The sequence below is a fragment of the Camelus ferus genome, chromosome 22 (assembly GCF_009834535.1).
Source record: "Camelus ferus isolate YT-003-E chromosome 22, BCGSAC_Cfer_1.0, whole genome shotgun sequence".
Classification (NCBI taxonomy): domain Eukaryota; kingdom Metazoa; phylum Chordata; class Mammalia; order Artiodactyla; family Camelidae; genus Camelus; species Camelus ferus.
In genome coordinates this window covers 18,608,245-18,634,175 of record NC_045717.1, presented here as the reverse complement: position 1 = coordinate 18,634,175, position 25,931 = coordinate 18,608,245, and the positions used below count along the sequence as shown (strand labels likewise).

Here is a 25,931-nt window from a genome sequence, read left to right as displayed (position 1 = left end):
AAAAGTAATGACACTAAACATTATTACTGCACCCATATTCTGTGCTTTACAAGAATCAATTCATTTAAGCTCCCCAGCCGCCCTATGCGGTAGGCACCACTGTTATCCCCTTTTACAGATGAAGACACTGAGGCACAGAGCAAGAGAAGAAACTTGCCCAGGGTCTCAGTCTTCATGTGTTGGAGGTACCAGGATTTGAACCCACAGAGCCTGGCCAGCCTCAGCCAGAATGCCAGGCATACTGCAAACACACGCTTCTGTACAGGTCCAAAAACTTGATACACAGTTTCACTTTCTGTTTTTTTAAGTAATTGATAGAAATAATATCAAACTCATTTTTTAGCTTGCTTTTTATCTCCCCTCCACATGATATTTTTGAACTTAATCTTCTTGATACATTTAATTCTTCTGGTGTCAGATGAATCTATTCCCATTTCTTTCAGGGGTGGGGGGGCCCTACTGATGAAGACTTGGTGTGCAAAGAGCCTTATCTTTTGAGAAACAACCCTCTTTCAGTTCCTCCCCTGCTAAGAATCCAGCAGTAGTTCCCACAGTCCTCAGGGTCAAGTCTGAATTCCACTCCCACCATCTGCAATATCTGGAGCCTTCCCTCTGTTCCAGGTTCATCAGCACTAAAAACCCCAGCCACACTTTATCATGCCGGTTGGCTCATGCATCTGTTCATCCAGCAGCTGTTTCTTGAGTACCTTCTGTCTGCTAGATCCTGTTTTAGGAGCCAGAGACCCAGCAGTGAACAAGACCATGATCCCTGCCCTCCGGGAGCTGACATCTTCCTGGTGAAGTCAGACAGAAAAGAAAATAGTCAAGTCAAATTTATGAAAATTGGCAAGGAAGACAAATCAAACTATGTGACGGGTGGAGTTTGGTAAGGATGGGTTGGGTCTTGTTTTAGGTGGAGATGCAGCTGGGGAAGACTTTTCCAAGAAGGTGACACTTAAGCCAAGATGGAAATGAAGTGAGAGAGACAGAATGCCAAGATGAGAAGGAAAAGCACTGCAGGCAGTGAGAACAGCTGGTGCAAACGCCCTGAGGTCAGAATAGGCATGTGTGAGGAGCAGTGAGGAGGCCATGCAGCCGGAGTGGAATGAGTCAGGGGATTTGGGTGGGAGATGAGGGCAGAGGAACCAGGGCCTGCCAGGTTCTACCTTACCCACCTCTAGGCCTTTGCCCCTGCTGTTCCTTCCACGAGACACCCTTTTCCACTTTATCTACTTTGCAGTTTCCTAATTTGTCCTTTAATGCCAGCCCTTCTGCCTCCTCTAAAGGGGTCAGCTCTCTCCTCAAGGCACCCACTGGCCTGGGATACCTTTCTCCTGACACCTCACACCACATGTATTCACTCTTTCCATGAAGACTGAGTGAGCTTAGACCAGAATCTGGGAAAATTCAGAGAAGAGTGGTATTTTAAATAAATAAAACAGAGCCATGGGCCAGAGATTACAGGCTTGGAGTTGCTCTGGGAAGGTCTCTCAGAGGAGGGATATTTAAACAGACCTAAATGATCAGCAGATACCAGCCGAGGGGAGATCTGAGGGAAGGGCATTACAGACCAGGGAACAGCCAGTGCAAAGGCCCTGTGGTTGGAAGTAAGTTGAGGGTATTTGAGGAACAGAGAGAAGGCCAGTGTTGCTAGATTAGGGTGAGGGGACTGAAGAGAGAGGTGGCTAAATAGGTGGGCAGAGACCTAACAGGACCACTTTGTAGACCAGATGAGGGGCAGGTGTTTTTCCTAAGAGTGTCAGAGAGCCAGGAACAGGTTTTCCAGTAGACAAATACGAGGGTGAGCTTGTAATTTAGGGTTTCTAAGGGCCCCATAGAGGATTGGCGAGAGGCCAGAGGAGCTGCAGGGAGGTGCTGGTGCAATTATCATATTTGGATGAGATTATACCATAAGTCCTTGGTCTCCCTGTTTAATGCCTGGAGTGCAACTCTGTTTCCACTGCCACCAAAGTCCCCAGTGGGCATCGATAAATATTCACTGAGTAAATGAATGCCAGAAGGTTGGAGTGAGAATTTGGCAGGGTTCCCCAGCTCCATCCGGGGAAGGCAGCCTGGAACCCGGCAGGCAGCATAGGGCCCATCCCTGGATAAGGTGGCCCTGTTCCTGGGCTGACTCAGCCTTGCTTTGCTACATCATCCCCATCTGTAAAATGGGTGGGCTGGAGAATTTGATCATAAACATCCTGACTTCATAATTGGGGTGAGGGGCGTCTCTCTGAGCCTCAGTTTCCTTAACTGTAAATCAAGAGCCAAAGAACTAGCTCAAAGAGTTCTTTACCCCAATGGATAAATATTTGAAGAAATGCCAAGAAGCAGGTGTAGCTTGAGGGAGTGCGCAAGGGGAAGAGGTGGAAGGAGAGAGGGAAGGTGAAGGCCTCGGACTGTGCAGAGCTTTGTGGACTTTGGGTTTACTCTGGGGAAGGTGGGAGCCAAAGAGGGATCTAGGTAGAGGAGGGATGTGACTTGATTCAGGTGTTCATAGGCGTCCTTGGGCTGTTGTAGGGAAAACAGACTATGAGGCCGAGGGAGGAGCCAAAAGACCTGGGAAGAGGAGACTGCGCTGGTCCAAGTAAACAGTAATGAAGACTGGAGACCTTGGGAGGTTGAGAAGTGGAGGGATTCTGGATTAGGATAATTTCTCCTTCTTCTCTTTCCTTCTCTGTTAACTAGCCGCCGCCACCCCCCCCCCCCCAAAGAGTCGCCTAAAGGAAAAAGGGAAACAAAACATCTCGCCCCGGTCTTTGGGACGGTGCAAACCACGCACAGCATCGGGTAACCAAGGTACCTGCAGCCCTCCGCGCTTTGACGGGTCCCAGGAGGGCGCCACAGTGGGGGCGCCACAGTGGAGGCGCCACCACGGAGCGCTCCCCGCCCGGCGCCCAAGGGACCGCGGCTTGGCTCAGTCACCGACTTTGAAAGGAAGTGCGGGGTTGACCACGAGATAAAAGCTGTACGCTCCAGAGACTCCGGAGACCCTGGAGAAGATCCTCAAAGGTCTCCACCCTCTGCCTCCGATCTGGCACGAGTCTGCATTTGTAGAGCGCCATCTGCATGCAGCAGCCCCGAAGAGGGGTCCCCATTTTACAGCGGGGAAAACTGAGGCTCAGGCGCCACAGGGCCCACAGCAAGTCCGTGACGGATTTAGGGGTCAAACCCCTTTTCATAACAACGCAAAACATTAAAAATCGCAGCAGCTAACCTTTATTGAGCGCTTACTGTGTTCTCAGCCCTTGGCATGCACTAATTTTATCAACACCTAAGGGGTGGGTGAGTAAAGCCTTCCCGTTTCACAGATGAGGCGCTTCTAGGGTTTGGGGACATGGGGCTCTGGGTTTTGAACCCACGCCTGCTCAGAATTTGTCTCCAGCCTATGGGGAAGCTCCGGTGCCTTGAATGGGGGATCGTTCTAAGACGCTTGAACTTGCAAACATCAAGGGGGATGAATTGTTTCGGGTTTTTTTTAGAGAGATCCCCGGAGGCTCAAAGGCCTCCACAGCTCCCCGCTTTAACGTGGCTCACTGTTTTCTTCGGGTTCCCGCGCGCTCAAATGGGGGGCCCGTGAGCAGCGGGAAGATCCTGAAAAAGGCAAAGGCGGCGGAAGCAGACGACGTGGTTTCGGCCAAAGAAGGGGGAGTCCGACCGGCAGGACCCCGCAGCCCCGGGGGCCGCCGGGAGCCGCGCCCCCTCGGCCCCGCCCCCTCCCCGGGCGCCGACCTCGGCGGTCACGTGACCCGGCCCGGCAGCCGCTGGGGCCGGAGGGCGCGGCGCGCGGACGCGGCGGCCTGGCCAGGCGGGGCCGAGCGGAGCAGGCCGGAGCGGGCCGTGCGCCGGGGGGGTCGTGCCGCGCCCGCCCCCTCCCCGCCCCGCGCGGGGCGCACGCGCGCTCCTCTCACCGCCCCTCCCTCCGCTCGGGGACCCCTGGCGGGCGGCGCGTGGACATGGCCAGCGACGCTGTGCAGGTAGGCGCACCTGCGTCCGCAGCCGCCCAGCGGCCAGCCGGAGCCGGGAATCCCCGCCCGCGCGCCGCTGGAGCCCCCGGGAACAGGGCAGTCAAGGCGGGGGCCCCCTCAGCCCTGGGTACCCCCTCCCTGGGTCGGCACCGTGGAGCCAGCACAGTCCCCTTCTCGGCAGGTGGAGGTACGCACAGTGGGGGAGCGGGGAGCTCCCGCAGCATCCCCAAGCTCCACCCTTCCTGGAAAATTAGAAGGGGCGCGGCGGAGGCTCGACTTCGGGTGTCTGTGGCTGGTTGTGCATCCCGGTGCCTGTCGCCCCCGCCACTCACCCCCCACCTCCAGCGTTCGGTTCCAGGCAGGTGCCGCTCCACCTGGGCAGGTGCCTGGCGCGGTGCTCCGGGAGGGGAGGAGGCCGCCAGGCCCGTTCTCCTCCGCCGCACAACAAAGCTCCAGCGGGGGGCCTCCCTCCCTCGCCTCCGGACGCTTTACAATGGTCCCGACGCCACCCAGATTGGCACCTGTTGGCGGAAGTGCCCGAGTCACCTCATTAGGTCTGGGGACTGGGGACTGGGGACCCACACAACCAGGTGAAACCTTACTCCAGGTGAAGAGTGTCCAGGTCAACAGGCTGGGGATTCTCTTATACTAGGAATCCTGCCTGGGCATAGATGGCAGGGCTGGGTCACCCCCCTGCACACACACATATACACACAGGCACAGGTGACTGGCAACAATCGGCCTCCCAGCCAGATTCTCTGTGTGCCACCTTGTGGACATCACAGCCCTGGACTCATCTTCCTATCTGTGACAAGCAGGGTCAGGGTGACTTCTGACCTTCTTTGGTTCAGTAACCCAAGTCTGAGACATGTCTTGTACCTCTGGTGTCCCCAATAGTGCCTCATCATCCCTCCATCGTCCTGTGGTTGCTGTGTAACTGGGTTCTCGTCTCCTTCTGCACCTGCCCCCACATCCCCTCTGTGTCTCCCCTGTGACCCCCTGTCCCCCACCCCAGTCCTGCTGATGGCCTGCCAGCCTTGCCGAGGAGCTGGGCGTATCTGGTGTTGCCGATCACACAAGGTCAGACCTTGGGGGCTGGGGAAGGCTGGGGTCCCTGCCTCTACCCCTCAGCCCTGGGAGGGCTGTGTAGGAATCCCCTGGCGCATGCATGCGCTTGGTGTGTAGCAAACATGACCCAGACAGAGGCTGTGATTCCTGGAACGAGGCTGGACCCATGCCCTGGTCCCCTTTCCCATCTCCTGCCTGCTCTCTTCCCTCTTCCTAGTCATTCCTTTCTCATGGCTGCTTGGGTCTGCTAACCTGTCCTTCTGTCTGTCCCAGTGTGTGCCTGTCTGTTCTGTGTCCGGCAAACGGATGTCCTGTCCAGATTCCGGAAACACCCAAAGCATTGAAATCTCCGGACATGGGGTCTAGGTCCCTGGCCACTCTGGGAAGAGGGGAATTCTGGGAGATGGGCTCTCTCGACTTGGGATCTCCTGCTTCATGGTGGGAGTTGAGGGAGTAGGGATTCTCCAAGGCCAGGCCAGGCTCCTGATTCATGGGTTCATCTTGCTGGCCTTCAGGTGACCCCTGCCCTGGGTAGTAGTGAGTCACCCAAGGGAGAACCCAGGAGGCCGGGCCTCTCTGCTCTGCATATTCTCAAGCCTCAGCTGCCAGAGGAGGTGGGGCTGAGGGAGCCTGCTCCACCTCTCTGCCTGGACTTCCCCCATTTGACCTGGCCCTGCTCCTGGCTGTACCCCTGCTCTGCCTGCTGGGGATGGGGTGGAGCTGGGGGGTGGGTGGTGCCTGGTTGGTAGCAAGTGGTATTAGGTGAGCCTGGATTTAAATTCCAGAGCTGTCACTTCCTCATGGTGTGTGGTAGGCCCAGTGCTTTTGTTTCTCTGAGCCTTGGTTCTGCCATCGGAAAAATGAGGCTAAGAGGGTTTTCATGGTGGGGAAAGGCAGAGACCAGGCCAGCACACTCTGCAGGTGGGGCTGCTGTGAAATCCTTACTGGTGGTCACAGTCAGCAGCTCAGGGTTTGAGTCTCTGTCCTTTAATCCAGGGTTTCTAAGCCTCCACACTATTGACATTTGGGGCTGAATCATTCTTGAGGTGGGGGCTGTCCTGTGCATTGTCGAACCCCGTAGACACCAGTAGCACAGCCAGTTGCCAAAAATATCTCTGGATGTTGCTGAATGCCCCCCAGAAGTGGCGTGGTGGCGGTGAAACCCCCTCCCCCTTTTGAGAACTGCTGCTGCCATCTGAGCCTCAGTTTCCTCACCTGCAAAGTGGGGCAGAAAAACGGCAGCTGCCCAGGCTAAATGTGAGGGTCAGTCAGTTCGTGGGAATGATGCTTTTGCCCTGAAGTAAATCCTCCCTGGGGGCAGCTGCCTTTGAGGTTGCTCGGGAGCCAGCCATGACTTTCCTCATCTGTGAAATGGCTTCTCACAGTGGCAGCAGATAATGCATGTGGGGGTCTTTATGTCATGCTTGCCACCTAGCCAGCGCTCAGATTCCAGGCACTCCTGTTTGAAATCCCAGTTCTGCCTCCTGCTGGCTGCAGGACCTTGGGCAAGTTATGTCACCACTTCAGGGCTCAGTTTCCTCCTCTTTTTTTGCGGGGGGGGTAAGGGGGGTAATTAGGTTTATTTATTTGTTTATTTTTCACTTAACGGAGGGACTGGGGATCGAACCCAGGACCTCATGCGTGCTAAGCATGCGCTCTACCACTGAGCTGTCCCCTCCCCCATTCTCAGTTTCCTCCTCTTGAAGATGGGGTGATAATAGCACCTGACTCATGGAGTTGCATTTGTTGACCCGGGGGCAGCTTGTTGTAACCGCCCTTGTTAGTAGGAGTCATACTTGAGCCTTAGCGGGCCGCTGGTATTGGTGGCACTCTCATCGCAACCCTCCAGCGCTGTTTCCTCACCATGTGGGCCTCGGGGAGGTGCCACTGGGCTGGCCGGGGCTTGAGGCCCCTGAGCTGTGGTCAGCAGCAGCCAGAGGCCAAACTTAGCAGAAGCCGGAAGTTGGGACAGGCTGCGTCTGCGGGAAAGAGGCTGGCCTGCCCACGTGAGCACTCATGGGCGTTTACATTCAAGTGTGCACAGGGGTAGGCGTGGGGGTGTGCACACACTTGCCAGCCTGTGTTCCATGCACGTGCCTATAGGTGTATGAGTGTATACACACCCAGGTCCAGCCTGTGTACCCCAGGGAGGCTGCTCTTCACGTCCATGGTAGTGGGCTTGTGAGTGTGTGCATGCTGTGTACCCCTTGGGCATTCTCTCGGGACAGGGAGCTGGGGCCATCCCCGGGACACCTCTAGAGAAGCAGGCTCATCCCAGGAGTGGGGGCCAAGAGGAAGGTCCTCTAGATGCCCCCGAGCCCCAGAGCTGGCCTGTCGCGAGAGTTGCTGGGAGCGAGCAGGAAAGAGGAAGTGGCAAGCGAGAGGCCCTGGCCAGGCTGAGGTTCAGGAAGAGGGCGGGGTCCTCAGCCGGGACCCAGGATGGCGGAGGCCGATGCCCCTTTGGACCAGGAGCTGGAGGTGGGGGCTGAGGTCTTGGTGGGGGGGTAGGCAGAGGAGGACCCCAGTGGCACAGGCTGGAGGCCCTGCCCTCAGTACCTCTTGGTTTTGGACCTAGAGGAGATGAGATGGTGGCGTTGGAGTTTTTGTTTGAAAGATGAAACTGTTTGGGGCCCATTGGGCTCCCAGCTTAGGGAGATAGAGGAGGAAGAAGACAGGGCTCTGGTCTTCAGGGTCGTGGTTGTAGAGGATGAAAGGAGGGGAGATGGGGACTGTCCCCAGGATATTCTAGCTTGGGGGTACAGCAGAGGTAAGGTGAGGACGGCCCTCAGCACCTCCTTGTGTGAGGGCACAGCAGTGAGGAAAAGAGGCCTGCTTTTTGGACCCCAAACTCCCGGTTTGGGGGGACATCAGAGGCCTGTGCTTGATACTTCCTTGTTTAGGGAGCCACAGGGGGAAGATGGAGTCTGCCCTCAGGACCTCCTAATTTTGAGGAAAGGGGTGAGGAGATGGGGGCCTACCCTTGGGACCTCCTAGTTTAGGGGGGCAACAGAGGGGAGAAGGGGGGTCTGCCCTCAGGACCTTATCATTTGAGGGGCAACAGAAGGGGGACGAGTCCTGTCTTTGAGACCCCTTAATTTGAGAGGACAGTAGAAGGGAGATAGAGCCTCTCCTCGGGGACCTGCTAGCTTGGGGGGGCACAGTGGTGGGGCAATGGGTTCTGCCCTCTAGATTCCCACTGTGTAAGGATGGATGAAGGGAGACAGGACTCTACCTATGGCCCCCTAGTCTTAGAGGACAGGGAAGGAAGAAGGCCCTGCCCTTGGGACCTCGCAATTTGGGGGTGTCAGAAAGCTGGGACAGGGCCTTGTTTCACCTCCCAGTTTGGGGGGCGTGTCAGAGGACACGGAGCAAGCCCTGTGCTGGGAGTTTCAGTCTGGGAGGAGGCCAGGCCAGGCCTGAGCGAGGTCTGCACCGCAGAGTCCCCCTGGCCCCACTGACCTTGCCCCGTCCCCTGCAGAGCGAGCCGCGCAGCTGGTCCCTGCTGGAGCAGCTGGGCCTGGCGGGCGCGGACCTGGCGGCCCCCGGGGTGCAGCAGCAGCTGGAGCTGGAGCGGGAGCGGCTGCGGCGAGAGATCCGCAAGGAGCTGAAGTTGAAGGAGGGCGCCGAGAACCTGCGGCGGGCCACCACCGACCTGGGCCGCAGCCTGGGCCCCGTGGAGCTGGTGCTGCGGGGCTCCTCACGCCGGCTCGACCTGCTGCACCAGCAGCTTCAGGAGCTGCACGCCCACGTGGTCCTGCCCGACCCTGCAGCTGCCACACACGGTGAGCCAGGCCCCCACCTCAACCCCGGGATGCGGGACTGCAGGGGTTCCACTGCCCGGGGCGCCCCTGCTGTCTTCCAGAGCAAGGCCAGCCCCATCGCCACTGACCCCCGGGGAGACACACTCGGTCACGACAGCTCCGAGCTGCAAGGTACAGTCAGGCCAAACACCAAAACCAACACCCAGGGAAAGGTACACACGGTCACACCTAGACAACAACAGAGGGCTTATACAGTGTCACACACATTTCTAGGCTCACAGTCACACCACCGCCTGGACAATACCCAAAGACTCTAAAGTTTCTTTAATTTTTATTTATTAAAAAAATTTAAATTTTGGTCAAAAAGCACATAAAATACATCATTTTTAAGTGTAGAGTTCAGTGGTCTGCAGATTCACATTATTGCGCAAGGGGTCTGCAGAACTTCTTCATCTTGCGACCAAAGACCCATGTACACGTCACATCAGTAACCAGGGACCCTCACACACAGTCATGCCAGCACTCAGACAACACCCAAGGACCTACACATTATCGTATGAATACCCAGAGGCACTCACACACTCACCACAACACGCAGAGACTTCCATACTGCCACCCAGCACCCAGAGACTCACACACACTCACGCCAAGCCCCAGAGATTCACACACTCACGGCTGCCCAACCCTTACAGAGGTCCACCAACCCCTCAACAGCCTGAGACTCATGCACACAGTCAGACAAGGCCAAAAGACTCAACATCCTTTACCCCAACACCCATACACCACCTGGGAATGTCAACAACTGGAGACCAACATGGTCACATCAACACTTAGAGATAGAGCTCACCCAACACCCAAGATCTCATACAGTCACATCTGCACCCAGAGTCCATAGAGAGTCACATAGAGCCATGCCAGCATCCAGACACGCATGTCTGGCTGTACCAACACCCAGGCGCTTGGACACAGTTGTACCAGTGCCGGGAGATCTGAACACCCGACAGTCGGGAGCACATGCATCGTCACCCCAGCACCCAGAATCTCACACAGGCATTCTGACACCTCATACTCACGGGTGTACCAGCACCTAGGGAGACTCACACTCACTCAGTTACACCAGCACCCGCAGGTCACAGGTGTAACCACAGCCACAGCCACAGATGCCCACACAGCTGTGTAAGTAGCGGACTTCCGGCCAAAGGTGTATCCAGTCACACCAACACCAAGGACTCGAGCACACCTGGGTGCTTGCAGGACTCTTGCTCTTTCATGCTCATCCTGCCCCAGCCCTGAGGGGTTTCCCTGGGAGGGCTTGGGTGGTTGGGCCCTCTGGGCCCTGGCCCCCGGCTTTTCCTCCCCCTGGCCCTGGGGATGGATCCCTCAGCTGGGGCAGAGCCTCCTGGGCAGAGGGAGGTGAGGGCCCTGATGACTCTGTCCTATTCACCCCATCCAGATGCCCCCCAGTCCCCCGGTGCAGGCGGCCCGGCCTGCTCGGCCACCAACCTGAGCCGCGTGGCCGGCCTGGAGAAGCAGCTGGCCATCGAGCTGAAGGTGAAGCAGGGGGCAGAAAACATGATCCAGACGTACAGCAATGGCAGCACCAAGGTGGGGGCAATGCGAGTGCACGTGTCACTGCGTGCACATCCCAGGCTTGGGGGTGGGGGTAGTCCGTGGGACAGAGGGCTGGAGACAGGGGCTGGTGGGTGACTGCAGCAGAACTAGGGTGTGGGCAGCTCATGGGGTGTGTGGGAAACAGGGTGACTGTGGGTGATGTCAGACGGACACACGGCAGAGACTGTCCCCCCCAGTCTCTCAGTTACCCCCAGAGACTCAAGGGCATCCACAGTCAGGGCAACATGCAGCCTTTCACTGCTGGTGGCGTCTCTCTGACACATGTACACGTGGTCAACCCTGATGCACACACACCATCATCCTCACATCTAGAGGCACACCCACGGTCATGACAACATCTGGAGACACACAGAGTCATATGAGCACCTAGAGCACTGTCATAACATCTGGAGACACAGCAGTAACAACACTCAGAGACACGTGGAGGGTAACCACTGCGGCCACCTCTAGACACACAGAGACACACACCATCATACAACACCCAGGGCACACAGCACAGGCCAACAGTACACCCAGACACACAGACACACAATTACATATACACCCAGAGACCAGACAGACACTCCCCCCAGTTCTGCCAACACCCAGAGATGCTTACATCAACAAGCACATTCAGACCTACAGCTGGAGACCCCTACTCACTGTTGAGGGAGCACCCATGCTTGTGTGCACACACAGGTGTGAGTGTTACGTGGGAGGGCACAGACAATGCAGATTTTTTTTACCTTTTATCGAGGTGTAACATACAGACGTAAAGGGTGGAAGACGTAAGAGTACAGCCTGATGAATTTTTATCTGCATACACACCACCTCACCAGAATTCAGAACATTTCCAGTCACCCAGAAAGCGCCCTCCTGCCCTCTTCGGTCGAGCCCCAGGTTTCTTTCACCACAGATTAGCAGTTCCTGGTTTCAGCACCAAGTAGATGGAAAAAATCCACCACCAGCTTCCGGGGCTTGTATACACACATGGGGTCCTTGGCCAGGCTTAGTCGTCGCTGGGTATTGAGCTGCACACGCAAACATCTGGACCCCCACTTACTGCAGACTTCCTCACCCACCCACCCAGTCCCCCTTGGACTCACCCACGTGGCTACAGGCAGGGCGACACCCACCACGGGGAACACTCACCCACACGTACGCCACTCTGACAGCTGACACAAATACAGGGCCTGCTGGTGCCAGGCACGGCTCTGAGCCCTACACACAGATTAGCTCCTTTAATCCTCAGCCCAGTGGTGGGTGTTGCTAATATTACTCCCACTCCTGCTGATGGGGAAACAGGCCCAGAGCGGTTGAGTGGCTTGCCCGAAATCACGCAGCTGTTAGGTGGCAGAGCCAGGATTCAAATGCCATGGGCTGAGTCTTCCCTCTACACCTGGGAACACAAAGACACACCTGCAGTCACACCCACACGTGAGCGCTCTGTCACATGGCCGCCCTGGGCCTGCACGGTGTGGACGGCAGGACTGGTGGTCAGCCCCCGTCAGCCCAGCCTTCTCCTCACGGCCCCTTTCTGCCTCCAGGACCGGAAGCTGCTGCTGACGGCCCAGCAGATGCTGCAGGATAGTAAGACCAAGATTGACATCATCCGCATGCAGCTCCGCCGGGCACTGCAGGCCTGCCAGCTGGAGAGCCAGGCGGCCCCGGATGAGGCCCAAGGTGAGTCCTTGCCCTGAAACAGCCCGGCCTGCACTCCACCTTGCAGAGTTCAGTTCCCAGCCCCGTGAAGGGTCCCATTCTGAGGCAGGGAGTTGGGTACTGTGACTCATGATGTGACTAGAACCCCATTCCTGACCTCTGGGCCTCAGTTTCCTCTTTTGTCCCACTCAAGATTTGCACGTGGGCCAAATCTGCTACTGCCTTTTTTTTTTTCCCCTGCAAATAAATTTTTATTGGCACCCAGCCATGTTCATTCATTTACCAGCATCTGAGGCTGCTTTTGCACTGTGACAGCAGAGCTGAGTAGTAGCAACAGGGCCCGTGTGGTCTGCAAAGCCAAAGACATTTACCTTTTGGCTCTTTATGGGAAAAATGTACGCACTGCTGGACAAGGTGGTTGCCTGGTCACCCCTGTGGTGTAGCACTGTGGGTTCCACAGCATGTGTGTGACTCTGCATGTGTCCCAGTGATGATTGCCTGGGGGGGTGTCAGCCCAATTGTCAGCCTGAATTTGTGACAGGGTCTTGATGTATTGTGTGCAGGGGTGAGTGTGTCTGGGCTACTGATGTGTGTGTCAGTACTAATGTGATGCCGACTGTGGGGACCGGAGGTTGCAGGCATGCCCTGTAACTGTAATACTTTGTGTCACCGTGAGAGAGAGAGGTGTCAGCTGTTGGTGGGTGTTAGTGCACTTGGCTGCTATACCACAATACCACAGACTGGGGGCGCAGACCTTTTAAACAACAGACATTTATTTCTTACAGCTCTAGGAGCTAGGAAGTCCCCAAGATCAAGATGCCAGTCGATCTGGCCTCTGATGAGAGCCCTCTTCTGGGTTTGCAGACAGCTGCCTTCTTGCTGTGTCCTCACTGGCCAAGGGGGCAAGGGAGATCTCTGGGGTCCCTTTTATAAGGACACTGATCTCATTTGTGAAGCGTCCGCCCTCATGACCTAATCACCTCCCAGAGGCCCCACCTCCTAATACCATCATCTTGGGGGTGGGGTTTCAACATCTGAATTTTGCAGGGACACTAGCATGTAGCTGATAGCAATGGGGCCTGTAACTCAGATGACAGTGTATGTGTCACTGTAGGAGGGAGGTGTCAGTGTGACTGTGTGATTGTACCCTGAATGCCTATGTGGGCTCCTCAGTGACAGTGTGTGAAGGTATGATCACATTCTTGTGCCCCTGGGTGACACTGTAACCTTTGGTGACTGCTTGATTTTGTCCCTGTAAGTGTAAAAGTCTTAGTGAGTGGGCACATGTGACAGAAGGCCCGGTGAGTACCACACAGCTGTGGGTGCCTGTGACTCTGACCGAATGCCAGAGTCTGAGTCTGGGTCATTATACAGGACAGCAAGACTGTCCTTGGGATCTCTAGCTATGGATAAGGGTGACTGTAACCTTGTGTCTCTGGGTGACAGGCTTCCTACACCTGTGTGATGATGTATCCTTGTACCTGTCCCTGGGCCATTAGGTGACCGTGGCTGTGTCCTGTGTTGGGGTATGGCTGCATCCCTGTGACTTCATACTGGGTGTGGTGGCCAGCCTGTTTCTCTGTGACACTGGGTCTCTGTGTCTATGGGTATTATTGATGCTGCCCTGCCTGTATGGCAGTGTGATGGCATTTCCTTACCGTCCCTATGCCTTACCCATGTGGCAGTGTGATGGTGTTCCTGTCATTCTTCCTGGGCTGGAGTTAAAGCCCTGGGAGTTTTGCCACCATGTGACTGTGTCCCGTAAGAGTTTGTGTTTCATGACTGTTTCCCTCTGCCCTTGTGACAGTGTCCATTTGCTGGGGGTTGACAAGGCATCTATCTATTTGATATCGGCCTCACCCCCGTGACAGTGTCCCTCTGTGGCAGTGTGACGGCATCTTTGTGAAAGTGTCTGTTTCTCTGCCTGTGGGTGGGTATGTTCCAGTGCCTACACTGGTGACAAAGTGATAATGCCACTGTCACCTTATGAGTGACAGTGTCCCTGTTCCCCCAACTGCATTGTATTTCATGGTGTGGGTGGTCACCATTCATTTACTCAGACCCCTACTAGAGGAAATGAGGTTGTTTCCAATCTTTTGCTCTTTGAAAGAAAGCTGTGAATAATTGTGAACATATGTCAAGTGCAGAGGTGTGTCTGTGGAATAAAGCCTCTGAACTGGAATTGCCAAATCGAAGGGTAAATACATGGGGGAGGGTAGAGCTCAGTGGTAGAGAGTGTGTTTAACATGCAGGAGGTCCTGGGTTCAGTCCCCAGTACCTCCATGAAATAAATAAATAAACCTAATTACCTCCTCCCCCTCAAAAAAAAAACAAAAAAAACCAAAACGAAAACAAAAAAGTTTTTTTTAAAAAGGGTAAATACAATTGTAATTCTGATCGAAATGGCCGAAGTGCCTCCATTGGAAAGCAACTTGTATTCCCATCAGCAATGAATAAAAGTTACTATTTTTATTAAGTGTCTCTGTGTCTGCGTGACTATATCCTTGTGGCTCTCCAACTGCCATGGTGTTCCTGTGACAGTCCCTGGGGATGAAGTGGGACCCTGAAAACGTATCTGTCCCTAAGCCTGTGTTAACAGTGTGCCCTGGGTGACAGTTTACATCCCTGGGTCCATCCATGTGCGTCACGGTGTCTGGGCAAAAGAGTGACAGCATCAAGGTGGAAGTGTGGCTGTCTGCCCGTGGGTGACGGTGTGGCTGTGTCGCCGTGACCCCCTGCCTTGGGAGAAACTCATGCATGTTGGTGGTGGTCGTCTGTGGACAGTGCTGCGAGTCTGGAACCGGGCTGGTTGGCCCGAGGCCCAGGGTGGCCTCACTGCCTCGTGTCCCACGCCCACAGGGGGTCCGGACCTGGGGGCCGTGGAGCTGCGCATTGAGGAGCTGCGGCACCACTTCCGAGTCGAGCACGCGGTGGCCGAGGGCGCCAAGAACGTGCTGCGCCTGCTCAGCGCCGCCAAGGCCCCGGACCGCAAGGCGGTCAGCGAGGTGAGGGGCGGGGCGTCCACCCGGAGGGGTGGCTCTTCCCCGAGAGGCGAGCTTCCTTTTCTGGGATCCCAGGGGTGGGACCCAGGTGGTTTGAGGGCTTGGGCTTCGAGCGAGGAGCCGCAGGTAGGAATAAGCCCGTCCAGGGGAGGGCCCTGGGTCTGCCCTCGGGGAGGGGCATGCCCGATCCCGCCCCCAGCCCGGCCAGGCTCCTCCCACCGCAGGCTCAGGAGAAGCTGACAGAGTCCAACCAGAAGCTGGGGCTGCTTCGGGAGGCGCTGGAGCGGAGGCTGGGGGAGCTGCCCGCCGACCATCCGAAGGGCCGGCTGCTGCGAGAGGAACTTGCTGCGGCCTCGTCCGCTGCCTTCAGTGCCCGCCTGGCCGGGCCCTTCCCCGCCACACACTACAGCACCCTGTGCAAGCCCGCACCGCTCACAGGTAGGTCCCGACTTCCCCACCTGGACCTCACTCTCACAGTTCTGAGCTCCTGACCCCTCCGAGTCCCACAGCCCCTCGACCGCCAACCCTGATCTTCACTCTCTCCAACCCTGGACTTACATCCCACTATTCTCTCCCTTCCCCATTTACCCTAACCCTCTAGCCCTGGGCCACCTTTCCCCAGGCCAGACAGCCCCATGAACACTGGACTTCCCGCCCCACCTTGCCCTCTGGTTCTGGACTCTTGCCCCATCTCCCCGTCCTCACTTTCCCCACCCCTCCCCAAATGGCCCTTTTTTCTCCAGCCAGAGTCCCCCAGCTCGGTCTCACAGTCTTTCTCAGACCCCTCAGCCCTGAACCTCTGATCCCTCAGCCCCAAGCCAGCCAGCTCCACCCTCCTTAGATCCCTCAGCCGCTACCTCCCCAGACCAGCCCTCCTATAGACCCCAGCCCTTGTCAGACCTCTGATCTGATGTGACTCCACAACCATGAGCCTGCCCCTCCCTCAGGGACCCTGGAAGTACGTGTGGTGGGCTGCAGGAACCTTCCAGAGACCATCCCCTGGAACCCCTCACCCTCGGCAGGGGGGCCTGGGACCCCCGACAGCCGTACCCCATTCCTGAGCCGCCCAGCCCGGGGCCTTTACAGCCGAAGTGGAAGCCTCAGTGGCCGGAGCAGCCTCAAAGCGGAGGCCGAGAACACCAGTGAGTGGGCTTCAAGGGCCGGGAGGGATGTCATGGTGTGGGGGGTCCTGGGATGTCCCACGCTTGTAACATTCTAAAAAGCTAGTGCCTCACACCTATTAGGATGGGTACTGTAAAGCAAAACAAAACAGAAGAAAACAAAACAACAGGTGTTACGGAGGACATGGAGAAATTGGAACCCTCCTGCACTTTTGGTGGGGATGTAAAATGTGGAAAATAGTATGGCAGGTCCTCAAATAATTAAACAGAGAATTACCATATGATCCAGCAATCCCACTTTTGAGTAAATACCCAAAAGAGTGGAAAGCAGGGTCTCAAAGAGATAGTGGTACACCCATGTTCATAGCAGTGCTATTCACAATGGTCAAAAGGTAGAAGCAGCCCAGTGTCTATTGACAGATGACTGGATAAGCAAAATGTGGTCCATGCATGCCGTGGAATAATATTCAGCCTTAAAAAGGAAGGAGATTCTGACACATGTCACAACACGGATGAACTTGAGGACATATATGCCAAGTGAAATCAGCCAGTTACAAAAAGACAAGTAGTATATGATTCCACTTATATGAGGGAACTAGAGTGGTCTGCTTAGTAGTGATGGAAAGAATGGTGGTTGCTAGGGGCTGGGCGGGGAGGGAGACTGAGAGTTACTGTTTAATGCTAACAGAGCTTCAGTTTGGGAAGATGAAAAGAGTTCTGGAGATGGATGCACAACAGTGTGAATATACTTCAGACCACTGAGCTGGCCACTTAAAAATGATTACGATGGTAAATTTTATGTTATGTGAATTTTACCACAATGTGAAAAAAAAAAGCACTAATACGTGCATTAAAAAAGAATGAATAAAAGAAGAGTAACAGTAGAGTAACCACCTATGTTACCACCACCCAGGTCAAGAAATAGAATTCCCTGGGAGCCCCCTCATGCCCCCTCCTCAATTCCAGCCCCTTCCTCTGTCCTCGAGGTAGCTACTCTCCTGACTTTGATGGTTATCATTTCCTCACTTTTCTTTGTAGTTTTAGCACCCACATACACATTTCAAAACAATATAGTTTAACTTGCCTGTGTTTGAACTTCATATATGTGGAATCACACAGAACGTATTCCATGGTCATGGCTTATTTCCTCCAACTTTGTCTGGGAGACTTGTCCATATCGTTGCATGAAACTATCATTCATTCATTCATTTTTACTCCTCTGGGATAGTTCATTGTCTTGGGCTGAGCCATATCAAATTGCTGTCTTTTTTTTTTTTAGGTAAAAAATAGTTGAACATCAGCAATTTCACGGTTTAGCTAATAACACTATCTTACCATGTATATATTAATTTTGTTTTGTTTTTTTCTGGGGGGGAGAGGTAATTAGGTTTATTTATTTATTTGTTTGTTAATTTTTAATGGAGGTACTGGGGATTGAACCCAGGACCTTGTGCACGCTAAGCACACACTCTACCTCTGAGCTATACTCTCTGCCACTTTGTATATATTAATTCTCCTGTTCACAGACAGTGAGATGTTTCTAGTTTAGGGCATTATAGAAGCATTATATTTATGCATCTCCTGATGTACACTTGCCTGCATTTTTCTAGGGTGAGCACTTAGGAATATATTGCTAGAACTTGCATTTAGAGTAAAAGTGAATTTGGATCCCCCACCTCACACCATACACAAAAATCAACTGAAGGTGGGTTAAAGGCTTTAACGTGAAAGGCAGAACTGTAGAGCTGGGTCAGACAGCACAGTAGACTGTGATGGGTGAAGAGAGGACTTCTTTAATAAGATACGAGCGGTTACCCCCACCAACCCAAATTTCCTGACACCCCACCCCCACCCCTATTCCAGGTGAGGTTAGCACGGTGCTCAAGCTGGATAACACCGTGGTGGGGCAGACCTCCTGGAAGCCCTGTGGCCCCCACGCCTGGGACCAGAGCTTCACCCTGGAGCTGGAGAGGGTGAGCTGGATTGAGGGACAACCAGGCTGGCAGGAGGAAGGGCTTGGGGCCTCAGGCATCCCCAGTGATGGCCCTCTTCCTCTCCCCTGAGGCTCGGGAACTGGAGTTGGCTGTTTTCTGGCGGGACCAGCGGGGCCTGTGTGCCCTCAAATTCTTGAAGCTGGAGGATTTCTTGGACAACGAGAGGCACGAGGTGCAGCTGGACATGGAACCACAGGGCTGCCTGGTGGCCGAGGTACAGCCTGACCCCCACCCTCAGAAAATGCTTTTTGTGTCTCCTGCTCCTGGTTTTCTAGAAGGAGAAAACATATTTTCTATTGGTCTCTGAACATTGATAGAAAAGTACATATCATTAGTTACATCAATGCCAACTTAAGCTGGGATTGGTTTTGTTCTGGCACAAGATAGAAAAAAAAAAAAAGAAGAAGAAGAAGAAATAACAAAATTTTGTTCAAGCCAAAAAAGAAAAGCAAAACCCGGCAACATGTCATGGAGATTGGTACCTGGGCCACAATTGGGTAGAGAGAGTCCTTCTGCAGCGATGTTAATGTTAGGGTCCAGATCAGGGTCGCCCCTCCCTCCCCTGGCACTATAGTCATTCTGGGTTGCAGGGCCCGTCCTGTGCACTGTAGGATGCTGAGCAAAATCCCTGGCCTCCAGCCACAGGATGCCAGTAGCAAGGTCCCCTCCCCCAAGTTGTGACAACCAGTCTCCAAACGTTGCCAGTGTCCTCTGGTTGAGAGCCCACGATCTAAATAACATTGCTAGCTGACCCCTGTCACGTGGCCGGGCCCTGTCCTAAGTACTGTGCTGGCATTAAGTGTTTAATCCTCACAGTGACCCAGTGCAAGTGGGACGGTTATTGGTCACATCTAACAGAGGAGGAAACCGAGGCCCCCTCATTTAACCAAAATCATCCTCACAAATTATTTAAGTTTGCCCCTAACATATAAATGTGACCTATTTTATGTATATATGCATGTGCGTGTGTGTGCGTGTGTCTCCCCGTGTCTAAATACCCAGGCAGAAGTTCCTATATGATCTCATAACCAAGGACCCCTGAAGGAAAGGAGCAGAGTAGGGCTGACTTCCAACGGCAGAGCCATGAAATTAAATTGTTCTTCCATTAGGAAGACCATCCAGAACCCACGTGGAGGATGGTGGTGGGTGGCCCTCGGGCAGATTCTGAGGCAGTCCTGCCTGCCTTCAAGGTTTACTTCTAACATTCTATTTTGTTCTTGTTCCTCCCCCGAAGTGCCATCCAATAGAACTTCCTGCAGTTCTGCCGTCGATGAGCCGATAATAGTTGAGTTCTGTTGTAGATGGAAGTGTTCCATAGCCGTGCCATCCTGTGTACTAGCTGCTAGCCACTCGAACCACCACACAGTTTGGTGACATTAGCACCTTCTAGAAGATTCCTTGGAATTGGGAGAATCCAGCTAGACCAGTGGTATCCCCCCGTGGGTGGGCAGCAGCGTCCCCTGGAGGGCTTGGTGAAACACGAGCTGCTGGGCCCCATCCCCGGTGTTTCTGATTCAGAGGGTCCAGTGGTGGAGGGGGGGATGCGATTGAAAACCTACATTTCCAGCAGGTGCCCAGGTGATGCTGACGCTATTGGGCTGGGACCACATTTTGGGGAATTGGGACACTAGACAAAGTGTAGGACCTGTTTGCTAGAGTTGTACGTACGTCTTGTTGGATCAGACCCGCTGCCCACCCCTGGAGAGGGGCCTGCTTGCCTGCTTCTTGTCTTTCCAAGATGACACTTCAGGAGGTGGCCCTGTTGAAGGATAACTGGGTTTTCTGACCCCTTAACACGTTGCATAGTACTCTGTGGTTGGACGCGATGCCACAGTGATTGGACTCCTGCAACGTTTGCACACCTGTGATCCTGAGGCCCTCCCCACCAAGCTGCCCGGAGGTGGGCAACGGTCCTCACACGCAGGCCCGTCCCCGCAGGTCACCTTCCGCAACCCTGTCATTGAGAGGATACCCCGGCTCCGAAGGCAGAAGAAGATCTTCTCCAAGCAGCAAGGTGAGAGGAGGGACCAGGGCAGGGGAGAGACCAGGGGTCCTGGAAGTGTCCTGGAGGGTGACACCTGCCCCCTTCTCCACAGGGAAGGCGTTTCAGCGCGCTCGGCAGATGAACATTGATGTTGCCACCTGGGTGCGGCTGCTTCGAAGGCTCATCCCCAACGCCTCGGCCACCGGCACCTTCAGCCCCGGGCCTTCTCCAGGACCCGAGGCTCGGTCCTCAGGGTAAGGAGGGAGGACCCTGGGGTTCCAGCTGCCCTGGCTGCTTCTGGGGGTGCTGGGTCTTAGATGCACCCTCCTGCTTGTGCTGCAGCGACGTATCTGTGGAGAAGCTGCACCTCGGGGCTGACTCAGACAGCTCGCCCCAGAAGAGCCCTCTGGGCCCTCCTTCCAGCCCATCAAGTCTGGTGAGCTTCCCCCTTGGCCTGGGCAGTGTCGGGGGACCTCCTTCCCAGCTCAAGACCCAGAGACTACCAGGAACTTCCCTGGGTCACACAGCACATCTCTGCCAGAACCTGGGTCCTATTCTCTATTCTGGATAAAAACGTGAGCTCGGGAGCCACCACCTGGGTGGTCCCTGCTCTACTGCCTCCCAGCTGTGTGACCCACACCAAGCAGCTTCACCTCTCTGTGCTTAGTACACTGTCCTGTAAAACGAGCACATTTAAAACTCATGTCAATGACATAAGTCAAGATGGTGGTTTTCTCTGGGTGTTAGGGGGCAGCATTGATAGGAGGGGACACAAGAGAGCCTGCCAGGGTGATGGTTACTTTCTGCATTAGATTAAATGAAATGCCTCATAAAATTCAATGAGTTTGATAACAAAAAAAAAAATCCAAAAGTTTAATAACATTGAATGCTGGGGAAAATGCAGGGAAACAGGCAGTCAGTGGGAGGCAAGGGAGTCACTCCGTCTCCTTCAGAGGGTACAGCTGGCTCAGTTAAAGATGGACAGTGTTGAGGGGTGGGTATAGCTCAGTGGTAGAACACAGGCTTAGCATCACCAGGGTCCTGGGCTCCATCCCCAGTATCTCCATTAAAGATTTTTTTTAAAATGGGCAGTATCTTGACCTGGAAATTCCACTCCTGGACATCTGTGAGGAACATTCACACACATGCACAAAAACACACATGCAGATGTTCACCATGGCAGTTCTGTGTGGGCAAAAAAGTGGAAACAACCTCAAGGTCCATCCTTGGAAGCAGTGCTAAATAAATGACAGGATGGAATAGTACACAGCACTGGAAAATGAGGCTGCTTTCTGTGTGCTGGCGTAGACTGATTTCCAAGACAGATGGTCCACTGGGAGAGGTGAGATTGGAATATGACCAACAATGGGTGCAAGGAAAACAGAGTCTGTGCCTGCACTTTTGCTTGAATGGGCATAGAATACATCCAGGAAGATACTCAGGAAATGAGTAACAGCGGCTGGCTCTGGGGAGGCTGGCTGGGGCAGGAGCAGACCGTGTTTCCTCCTGTACACCTGTTTGCACTGATTGAACCTTTAGAACTGTGTCTATAGTGGAGAGTGATGGACCAGGAGGTAATTTTTTTCCCTCTTAAATTAAAGATTAACTTTGATTCTTTTCAGAGATACATATGCATGTGATATAAAGCGTTAGGTAGTTCCATGGGGCTAGTGCCAATAAAGGGATAAGTAGATAAATGATAAAATATATTTACAGCATAAAATGTGCTGGGAAGAAAATTAAAGCAGAAAAGGGGGACAGGGAGTGTTGGAGGTTCTGTTAGTTAGTTAGTATGGCAGTCAGCTGGCCACCTGTGAAGGTGACATTTGAATAAAGGCCTGAAGGAGGTGAGGGAGGAACCTTACAGGTGTTGGGAAAAGAGAGTTCTTGGTGGCAAGAACAGCCTGTGCAAAGGTCCTGGAGTGGGTACGTGCCTGGTGTGTTCAGGGCACAGTGAATGGAACACTGTGGCTGAAAGAGGATTGAGGGAGGAGGTGAGTGGGAGGAGAGGTGAGGTCAAAGAGGTGACAGGAGCCTTGGTGGCTATTCTGACCTCCTCTCTCCGCCACAGAGTTCCCCGATCCAGGAAAGTACCACCACTCTCGAGCTGCCTTCGCAGACCCAGGAGACCTCAGGCCCCGCCCTGTGCAGGTGATACCCCTCCCCTCTCCGCCACCCATCACCCCTGCCCGCTGTCCCAACCCTACCAGTCTCCTCTTTCCACAGCCCTCTGAGGAAGTCACCCCTGACCCTCGAGGATTTCAAGTTCCTGGCAGTGCTGGGCCGGGGTCACTTTGGGAAGGTGAGGTGGGGGGCAGGGAGTTGGAGGGTCCAGACCCCCAGGGCCTTGGGCTGGCCGCTAAGGCCTCCCCCTACCACCCTGCGGTTCCAGGTGCTGCTCTCTGAATTCCGGCCCAGCGGGGAGCTGTTTGCCATCAAGGCTTTGAAGAAAGGGGACATTGTGGCCCGAGACGAGGTGGAGAGGTGGGGACCCTGCTCAGGCCCTCTGAGCACTTTGGTTTTCTCTTCTGGGAAATGGGAGATAGAGCTGTCCGCTCCTTGCAGCTGCTGTGAGAGTGACTCATAACAGTCTTTCATACTTATTAAACTAGCCCTGACAATAATAATAATGACCCTTAGAAAGCACCCACCATGTGCTTTATATTCAGTAACTCCTTCCTCAGCTCTAAGAGGTAAATACTGTTATTGTCCCCATTCTGCTGATGGCACAGAGAGGTGGAGCGAGTTGCCCAAGGTAAGCTGCAGGTCCGCGATTTGAACTTAGGGACTCGAGTTCTGAAGGCTGTGGTATTAATAGTGCCGTTGTACATCCTCTTCTTTGGGTCAGGACCCTGAGTTCAAATCCTAATCTTAAGGAGGTCCCTTCACCATTCAGAACCTCAGCCTCCCATCTATAAAAGAGGAGTAATAATGCCATTCTTGCAGGGTTTCCAGGTGGATTAAATGAGAGGATGCCTATAGAGCATTCTGCAGTGCCTTGCCCCCTGTAGATGCCGAGACTGTCCTCAGTCTTTTTGACACCCTTTTATTAACTAGGAACCCAATTTAGACAGGTAAATAGAGGAATTTATTGCTCTGGATTAGAAAAGGCCAGGGATGGACTACCTTCAGGCATGGCTTTAACCAGGTGCTCAGTTCATGTCTCTCAGTTCTGCTTTCCTCTGTGTGGGCTTTGCTTGCTGTCCCCTCATGGGGGCAGAATGTCCTCCATCCCAATAGTTTAAGGCTCATCTGCCATCTTTAGCCCTTCCTCCTTAATAACTCCAGCAGAAATCCTGAGATTCAGCCCCATTGCCTTGGTTTGCCCATTCGTGAACCAATTCCTGGTTAGGGAGATTGGGTGCTTCAAAGGGAAGTAACAGCCCCCCAGCGTCTCCCCAAATGGAAGTTGGGGGACTGTTACTAGGACAATGGATGGATTCTGAGTATCTGTTCAGCAGATTCAGAGATATTAAGCAACTTGCTCAAGGGTGCACAGCCATGTGGGGCCCTTGACAAATATCTGATGATTGCGGACCTCTAGAGCATCGGGGAGTCGGGGTTAGGGAGCTGCCGTGGTCTCTGACCCCCACCTCCTCATCCTGCCCAGCCTGATGTGTGAGAAGCGGATCTTGGCAGCTGTGACCAGTGCAGGACACCCCTTTCTGGTGAACCTGTTTGGCTGTTTCCAGACACCAGAGCACGTGTGCTTCGTGATGGAGTACTCAGCCGGCGGGGACCTGATGCTGCACATCCACAGCGACGTGTTCTCCGAGCCCCGAGCCATGTGAGCCTGCCCCCTACACACACACACCTCCACCCGCAGGCCCTGCCTCCCCCCAACCCAGGCTCCTGGAACTTGGGGGGACTGGAGGACTTTTGAGGACGTGAGAGCCTTATGTGATCCTCCTCCCTTGCCTGGAGTCCTGGCTCCCTCACACCAGCCTTTCTCCGCAGCTTTTATTCGGCCTGCGTCGTGTTGGGGCTGCAGTTCCTCCATGAACACAAGATTGTCTACAGGTGTGTGTGTGTGTGTGCATGCACATGCTCATGCATGCATGCTCTGCCCACTGGGGGGCCCTCAGGCTTCAGGCAGGGCCCAGATCCCCACTCATCCGTCTCTACATCCCCCCACTCCCTCACAGGGACCTGAAGTTGGACAATTTGCTCCTGGACACCGAGGGCTATGTCAAGATCGCAGACTTTGGCCTCTGCAAGGAGGGTGAGGGGCGGGGCTGGGATCTGAGGGGCTGGCCTCTGGGGTTTAGACAGAAAGGGGAGGGAATAGAGTCCCCAGCCCTACCTGGGTTACCCTGTACTCTGGTCCTAGGGCAGGGCTGGCTGGCTGGACCACCTCATGCTGGGCAGGGCTAGAGCTGCCTCCCCTCCCCACCATAACCTCATATGGCTCTGCTGTCCCCAGGGATGGGCTATGGGGACCGGACCAGCACATTCTGCGGGACCCCGGAGTTCCTGGCACCTGAGGTGCTGACGGACACATCGTACACCCGGGCAGTGGACTGGTGGGGGCTGGGCGTGCTGCTCTATGAGATGCTGGTTGGCGAGGTAAAGCAGGCCCAAGGCGGCTCCCTGGTACCGGTGTGTGCCCGGTGGGCGGGGGTTGGGGGGTGATCAAAATTGGTCTCCACCATGTGCTGTCTGGTTGGGGGCAGGTGGCCCTGTCTCCCTGACCTCAGTTTCTGCATCTGTAAATGGGGTACTTACCCTCCGAAGTGAGCCATGTGAAGGCACAGCTGGGGCTCTGGGTGGAGCTGAGTATGGTGCTGCCAGAGGGGCCTAATTCACCCCGGCTCTCCCTGTCCGCAGTCCCCGTTCCCAGGGGACGACGAGGAGGAAGTATTTGACAGCATTGTCAATGATGAGGTTCGCTACCCCCGCTTCCTGTCAGCTGAAGCCATTGGCATCATGCGCAGGGTGAGGACTCCCAACTTGGGATGGGCCAGGGGAGTGGCTCTGGGGCCTGCAAGGGGAAAACTGACACGGCACTCCCTTCCCCCAGCTGCTGCGAAGGAATCCAGAGCGGAGGTTGGGGTCCAGCGAGAGGGATGCAGAGGATGTGAAAAAACAGCCTTTCTTCAGGGTGAAGTCCCACCCCCCAGGCCTAGTGGCTTCACCTCCAACATTGTCACCTCTCCTTGATACCTGCCTGCTTCTCCTTCCCCCTCCTTCACCCCCGCTGGCCCTCCTACACCCACAGTTGCTCCAGGCTGGCCTGGTCAGGAGCACTGCCTGTGTATGAGCCCAGGATTGCCCGGAAGGGACCCCCAGAGCCTCCCTCCGTCACTCACACTGTGATCCTTCCTGGGTCCCCAGGCCTCCCACTTTCCCCCTCTATCTTGTGACTCCCTATGTTGACCCCCACAGATCCAGAGCTGGACAGAGAGCAAGGAGCAGACTCCTCCTGCAGTCTGCCCAGAGCCTCCCCTGCTGACCTCCCCTCTCCCTTCCCTGCAGACACTGGGCTGGGATGCCCTGCTGGCCCGGCGCTTGCCGCCGCCTTTCGTACCCACGCTGTCTGGCCGCACTGATGTCAGCAACTTCGACGAGGAATTCACAGGGGAGGCCCCCACGCTGAGCCCACCCCGCGACGCTCGGCCCCTCACCGCCACGGAGCAGGCCGCTTTCCAGGACTTCGACTTCGTGGCCGGGTGCTGCTAGCCCCCTCCCCCCTACCCTTGCCCCGACAGAGCTGTTAGTAGTTTTTAAAGGGCCTTTGGGGTTTTCCCCATCCATGCA

The 25,931-nt window shown here is 54.8% G+C and overlaps 1 protein-coding gene and 1 long non-coding RNA gene across 4 annotated transcripts in view; one reads left to right on the top strand and one right to left on the bottom strand.

Annotated features, from left to right (window-relative positions):
- The window catches only part of LOC116659026, a 7,590-nt gene extending 3,028 nt beyond the window's left edge, over positions 1-4,562 (bottom strand). The window contains exon 1 of the long non-coding RNA XR_004314299.1: positions 4,304-4,562. This is a non-coding gene — a long non-coding RNA (uncharacterized LOC116659026). The remainder of the gene's footprint in view (positions 1-4,303) is intronic.
- On the top strand, positions 3,776-25,931 carry PKN1 (protein kinase N1). 3 transcript variants are annotated; one of them, XM_032465438.1, is made up of 23 exons: positions 4,774-4,778; positions 7,453-7,517; positions 8,518-8,821; positions 10,254-10,405; positions 11,959-12,094; positions 14,933-15,078; positions 15,300-15,513; positions 16,023-16,217; positions 18,060-18,169; positions 18,261-18,404; positions 20,129-20,204; positions 20,287-20,428; positions 20,517-20,610; positions 22,246-22,325; positions 22,401-22,476; positions 22,567-22,658; positions 23,785-23,961; positions 24,132-24,194; positions 24,320-24,396; positions 24,598-24,740; positions 25,002-25,109; positions 25,195-25,275; positions 25,650-25,931. In XM_032465438.1, the coding sequence occupies exons 2-23, from the start codon at positions 7,479-7,481 to the stop codon at positions 25,851-25,853; spliced, it is 2,853 nt and encodes a 950-aa protein (XP_032321329.1). In that variant the 5' UTR covers positions 4,774-4,778; positions 7,453-7,478; the 3' UTR covers positions 25,854-25,931. The 3 variants fall into 3 exon arrangements, with proteins under 3 accessions (XP_032321331.1, XP_032321329.1, XP_032321328.1); XM_032465440.1 differs by lacking the exons at positions 4,774-4,778; positions 7,453-7,517 and adding an exon at positions 3,776-3,980; XM_032465437.1 differs by lacking the exons at positions 4,774-4,778; positions 7,453-7,517 and adding an exon at positions 4,987-5,051.